This window comes from Temnothorax curvispinosus, unplaced genomic scaffold, assembly GCF_003070985.1.
Source record: "Temnothorax curvispinosus isolate PA1 unplaced genomic scaffold, ASM307098v1 QBEX01007783.1, whole genome shotgun sequence".
NCBI lineage: Eukaryota > Metazoa > Arthropoda > Insecta > Hymenoptera > Formicidae > Temnothorax > Temnothorax curvispinosus.
The window spans coordinates 1-6240 of NW_020217563.1; the positions used below are offsets into that span (position 1 = coordinate 1).

Below are 6240 nucleotides of genomic sequence, written 5' to 3' on the forward strand. Positions count from 1 at the left end.
AATAAGTAGATATTAATAAATAATAACGGTATTGGTAGTCTTAATAGTGATTAGTTAATTATAGCAATTATTCTGTTTGCGACCCTTTCTTTCGATTTAATTATCGCTTCTGTCGCCCTTTTTTCTTTTTCGTTTGTCCGTACATTTTTTTACAACAATGGACACTTGCGAAACGAAGCTATGATACCATAATAAGAACATTGCTACATAAAAAAAATCAAATAATTACTATAACGGAAGATAACACAAGAGGCGACTAATGAGAACAAAATATCGCCGACTAACCCCCCCGAGGAACATCAGTAACATCAGGATTTCCACAGCCTGTGTTAAGCCTAACGCGAACTATTAACGAGAAGCTATGCGAGTTTGACGATTTCCGTAACCCTTTAAACAATCTCGAGACATGAGAGGTCAACTGACAGAGATCGAGTGGAGAGTGAATCAGAGACAAAACTGACTGCTGGAAGAGAGATCGGAGTGACGCATGATCGTAGTGATGGTTGTTGAAATTTGATTGATCAGGACGCGGCAGCGGTGGATCCACTTCCGGCACGCGACCCTTCGGACAGCCTCTGGTGCTGAATCTGTCGCAGGACTCGCCGCCTTCGACGTCGACCTCGCTAAGGACACCCGAGATGGACGTGCAAGCACCACGCGGCGCCAATAAGAGACGATGACGGTGCGTCGCATCGCATCACGTCGCGTCGCGACGTCTCGGTCGAATGGCGCGTTCGCGCGAGCGCGTCCAAGTGATGCATCCTCGATGGATCCTTTTGGGAAAGAGGACATCCATCTCGAGGACACCCCCACACCGCGGCGTCCCCGTCGTTTCTCTTTCCGCTCCAGCACTATCGATTTTATTTATCTGTTTGTGCCGACCCGTCGCCCCCCTCCCATTTTCTTCCCATTACTCCGTATACGAGAGGAACACATATTTGACGAACATTCTTCGATATCCACCGGATATCTCAATATATCCCCCCCGGTGACCCCCCGGACTTTTAACGTTCGTTAACTGCCGTTTCTTGTTACACGAGGGAATGAGTATTGAATTCACAAAGAGGGCGTAATAAATATTTTATGTTACACCTGTGTTTTCACGGGTACATATAATAGCAGTATTATTAAATATTTAGAACATCTGGGTGTGTCACGGAATATTGTGGAATATACCTCCAATATTTCGAAACGTCTATTAAAACGTCGTATTGTATATGGAACAATGTCATCTACAAGTTAATTCGCTGTAACTCGACTATGTTCCGCGTGACGCGCGAGGAAACACGTATTTCGCGCTCGTTGATTAATAGTCGCTAATGGATGGAGACAGCGCGAATATCGGACAGATGCGCAAACGTGGGGGTGTCGATTCTCAGTCGAGTGTATCGATCCGGTTGTACACATGTAGGTACGCTATATATTATATCAGCAGCGATCGAAAAGCAAGTTTCTCACGCGATCGAGCGCATCACGAATGCACGATCATTGGAAATTTATTTCCTCGTCCAGCTACCTAGCTGCACGAAGAGGAGGTGGAAGTGCACTGGGGTATATCCAGATTATACGGAGAGTGCGCATGATTTCGTAGAATCACGCATAGGATCGGCGAGAAGAGTGCAAATACGTGCTTTTAATTTGAATCCGATTCGCCCAACATCACGGAGTGTGTTCGCCTATTTATCTATCGTTTATTTATTTATTCGACATCGCAACGATCATTTTGCGACGATTCATCGTGCTTAGGATTGTTTAACGATCGAACAACGAGAGAGCACCGTTTTAAAAAGTGTCGTTTCAAACTAAAGTGTAATTTGAATAAAAGTTCCAATTTGGTACATACTGATTGTTTCGATACACTATTTCGAAAATAAAATATGTATAAAGTGTAAATTTAGCAGAAAACATCAAAAGAATTTGTTCATCCAGAAAAATATCAAAAAATTCAGGTTTTAAAATTTAAATTTTAGATTGTGAAATTATCAAAATTCAGATTTTAATAAAATTACGAAATTATTATATTTCTATTCATTTTTGCGGATTATTAATTTATCGATTTTTTAAAATCGATTTAATTAAGACTTTTCGTGGTTTTTGTTCTTGTTATTTTATTTTAGTGTACTTAAATGTGATTTATAAATTCCAATTCGAGGAAAATAGATTGAAGAAGAAATAAAATCTTGCTTTCAGCAGAAAACTTTTCAAATAACATGCGTGGACAGATATTGAACTTTAACAAATATTAAATCGCCAAAGCGAGTTTATTGCTTCAGCGAACAGGAAAGCAATCGCAGTTTGTGGTTCGTTACGTGCGTATGTAAATACAATAACCTGCGGAAAACAATTTACCCTTTAATGTCGATTTAAATCGTGTATAACATGGCCACTATCACTTTTTACGCTGATAGCAAACGAGGCTATTTTATCGGTTCTACCGTGCACGGCGCTCTTTATTATCGCAGCAAACGGGATTTGTCTCGCGTTTATTTCAATCCCCAATACGCGGTTGTTAGGTCACTTATATGGGTCTTTTTCTCGCGTTTATATCTGCTTTCGGAGCGTGTTCGGAGCTAAAAACGAAAATAATCTTAGGACAGATAAACGCATAGCTCCGCGTTGTAAAATTTAAAAAACGTGCTTTTATATCAGCGGTAAAGCGATTATAAAGTAAATATTTAACAGTAAGCTTAGAGAGACGTCGAAACGCTTTTATATCTTATTCGTTGCGAGAAACGCTCGTTTCTATCGCCACGGAAGACTCGTCAGTTGGATTTTTGTGCACCGAGTATTGTAGGTTTCCTTATTATAATTTAAATTATCGTCGTATACACAACTGTCGTATACACTGTCGAAATACGCGATTAGAAGAAGAAGAAGAGAAAGAAAGATTGAAAATATGTATTGTTTAGAATAATAATAGGACCAATGGGGTTAATTGTTTTGCAGAGAATTGTTATCTTAGGCGCACACCGCGAAAATGTTATCTGCAAATTTTTTCCGACAAAAGCATATGTAAATATTGTAAATAAAAATATTATTTTCCGCAATTTCGATATTTTCTATATTTCGTCGCGAGTCGTGTCCCGTTATAATTGTATGCTGCTTGTGAGCTTCTTATTTCAGTGTATTAATTATGTTAAGTAATTAGTGCATTTGCAAAGAATTGATTGTCCTGCTTGCTCGTGCAGCCGGTATTTCCATGTTCGACGCTGACGATCGATTATTTCCTTTAAGATAGAGACGTAATTAGCCGAATTTTATTTGTAAAAATAGAATTATTTATCGCTGAATTAATTACAGAGATTCATTAACTCTCCATAATCATTGCTTCTTCTCATAATTTTCTTATATTCAATATTGAGTTTTAATTGAAAATTCTAAAAAAAAATTCTATGAGTAGAAAAGAAATCGAAACTAAACAAATATTCAGATTTTGAACTTCTAATGGTCAATTCCAGGATTAATTCTACAATATAGGCTGTCTCTAATTATTTAAAATATAATTGATGACGTCTGTTGAAGAAAGATATCGCTTCTAATTTTTCGTCAAGAAATTCGATTTTTATTAAAAAAAAAAGACTTATCGAAACGGTTGAGAATTTCATGTTTTCGGAGATTTTTTTATAAATCGCGATTTATATATTTAATTTTCGACGTCAGCGTGGAAAATGCGACTTCTTATTATGGCTAACACATTTCTAACCGATAATTACGAAAAACCATCAAGCACCGCATAGTCCGCAACGTAGACGCGAGAGGTTGAACCTGCGGATGAAGAGCCTCAGCCTGGACTCGCCGGAAGGCAGCGCGCACGTGCGGCATCGCCCGCGGGATTACTATGCTGCGGGTCCACAGAGAGAAACCACACCGCCCCGACATTCTGACAGCGGCAGTATCAACAGGCTGTGTGAGTAACCGCAGGCACAACAATGTAATGTATATAACATTAGGTTGATGCATTTGAAATGGCCAATTTTGCAGGGGAGCGCTTCTCATCGTAAAACTGTTTAAAAGCTCATTTAGCTAAACTTTTGTCTCAAGAATTTAGTTATAAAAGTCTCGAGTTACTAAAATTAATGTATTTTTTCTTCGTACTATGTTATCGCGTGTAAGCGCTTTTCTAAATTTGTATTTTAATTCTCGGATTTAAATTTTCAAGTTACAAGAGACGATATTAATAAAATGCAAAATACTAAAAAATTTACATTTTATTTTGTAATTTGCAAGTCGATACGTTGTAATAGTGCAGTTCGTAATATGAATCCGATACATGTATTGCAGAAAGAGAGGTATTAAAAATGAAATACTAAATTTTAGTACGTTGCATTCAAGACGTGTATGAGTGAATTTTTAATACGTGACCTTTTCGCTTAAAAAAAAACCCCCATTTTGTCGAGATAAAATTAGTTGCTCGCTTCAAAAGACAATGATATATGCAGAACAATAGAGAACGTATCTAATAATAAGACACGACATCACTTTGTCCGGGAATATGAAATGACCATTTCGCATCAACCTAATTAGCTTTTGAACAGTGTACAAGCCGCGGATTCGCGGATGCGCGAATATTATTTTCAGCGCCCTGCAGCCCGGGTCAGAGCCACGGTATACACAAACACGTGCGAAGTACCATCCGGATGTCCAGCATGGAGCTGCCGGACGACAACGAGAAGTCGTACTCGTCGGCGAGCACGTCGCCGTGCCCGTCGCCGCACACCAACAATCAGAATCATCTGAATCCACCCGGCAAGCGCGTCCTGCCGCCGAACAATCTCTACGTCGTTCTGTACAACTTCGAGGCGCGGCATCCAGACGAGCTGGATCTTAAGTAAGCGAACTTGTCTCGCGTAGCATGGAAAAAACCAGCGTTCCTCCCTTTCATAAATCTTTACAATAATTTAATAATTAATCACGAACACTTGCGCTCAAAAAGATGCATAGGAAATCTTAAGTAAGAAATATTTTTATTTTTACCTTGATTTTTTCCAATTTTGTCTTTTATGTATATATACTCAATTATATGTATAATTATCACTATATTATTCATATCAACTATATTATTCAAATCACTTGATTAGTTTATTTTGGGAGTAATTTTTGCATGCGATTATTCAGATTATATGGAGCATTTAGTTTGTTTTGGGACTAATTTGCATAATTTTAATTTTAAAAATTCAATTTAAGAGTAATTATAATTTTTCAGTATAAGTACCGTAAACGTTCTTTCGCACACAAATGTTCGTAATTACGTCCACCAAAGTTACCGCCATGCAATGATAGAAATTGTTGCAAATGACGATTTTGATTGCATAAATAACAAGTGAATTGACTTACCGGTCGATGCATTGCCAGCTACTTTTCTGCTCCTCTGTTGCTCCTTGCTCCTTGTTTCTTGTTCCTTGTTCCTTGCTCTTAGTTATTGTTTTATCCCAAACAGTTACACAAAAATTGTATAATAGCACGCACTGATTTATCATTAACTCGTATTATTTCAGACGACATTGTTGATTTACTCGCGCACTTTCACTACTCATTTACTCGCATGCATTTCGATGCACTCGCGAGATTAATAAGAAATAAGTTATAATACGATTACGCGATATTACTAAATCACGCGGATTGATTAAATCACTACGATCATTACTTTTGTCCGTTATTTTCTACGGCACTCCCGGAAGCCGCATTTAAATGAAGCGATAATCATCGATTTGTTCGGCACTTTCATTTTTTCTCTCCGAATCAAATCAGGTTTCGAAAAATCGCCAAAATCCGCTATCGACTATAAACTATATCTATAAATAACAAGACGGTGATATTTTCTTTGACGATATCTGTTCTCTGACGATACTATATGCTTGTTTTTACGCGATGTTTTTCCCAGATTTTAATTAATCGTAATTTGATACAACGGGAAAATCCAACAAATCCTATGTCTGTAGCGACCACAGCAATCTCACTAGCCAATTATTACTATATATTTCTGTCTAAAAAACATCGCAAAATATATCGGAAAAATCTGCCAATTAATTCATACAGATAATTTCATAAATATAGCAATTACGACAAACTACTAATTATGTAAGTAATTAATTACAGTTTCCAATCCACGCGAACAATTAATGAATGATAATCGTGGCTAAAATCAAATTTGATCGCGATTACTGTAAATCACTACATGCATAAATATCTCATATTTATCAAATATTACATTTATTTAAATACTACACATATATAAATACT

General features: G+C 37.4%; 1 protein-coding gene across 1 annotated transcript; it reads left to right on the forward strand.

The window, feature by feature from the left end:
• The first annotated feature begins 2043 nt into the window (after positions 1–2043).
• On the forward strand, positions 2044–4947 carry LOC112457469. Its single transcript, XM_025020555.1, has 2 exons — positions 2044–3907; positions 4579–4947. The coding sequence occupies exons 1-2, from the start codon at positions 3772–3774 to the stop codon at positions 4830–4832; spliced, it is 390 nt and encodes a 129-aa protein (XP_024876323.1). The 5' UTR covers positions 2044–3771; the 3' UTR covers positions 4833–4947.
• Positions 4948–6240: the final 1293 nt, after the last annotated feature.

Coding starts and splice junctions, on each gene's coding strand:
- LOC112457469 (XM_025020555.1), top strand. CDS start 3,772: ATGAAGAGCCTCAGCCTGGACTCGCCGGAAGGCAGCGCGCACGTGCGG. Junction 3,908..4,578: donor CGGCAGTATCAACAGGCTGT/GTGAGTAACCGC, acceptor TATTATTTTCAG/CGCCCTGCAGCCCGGGTCAG.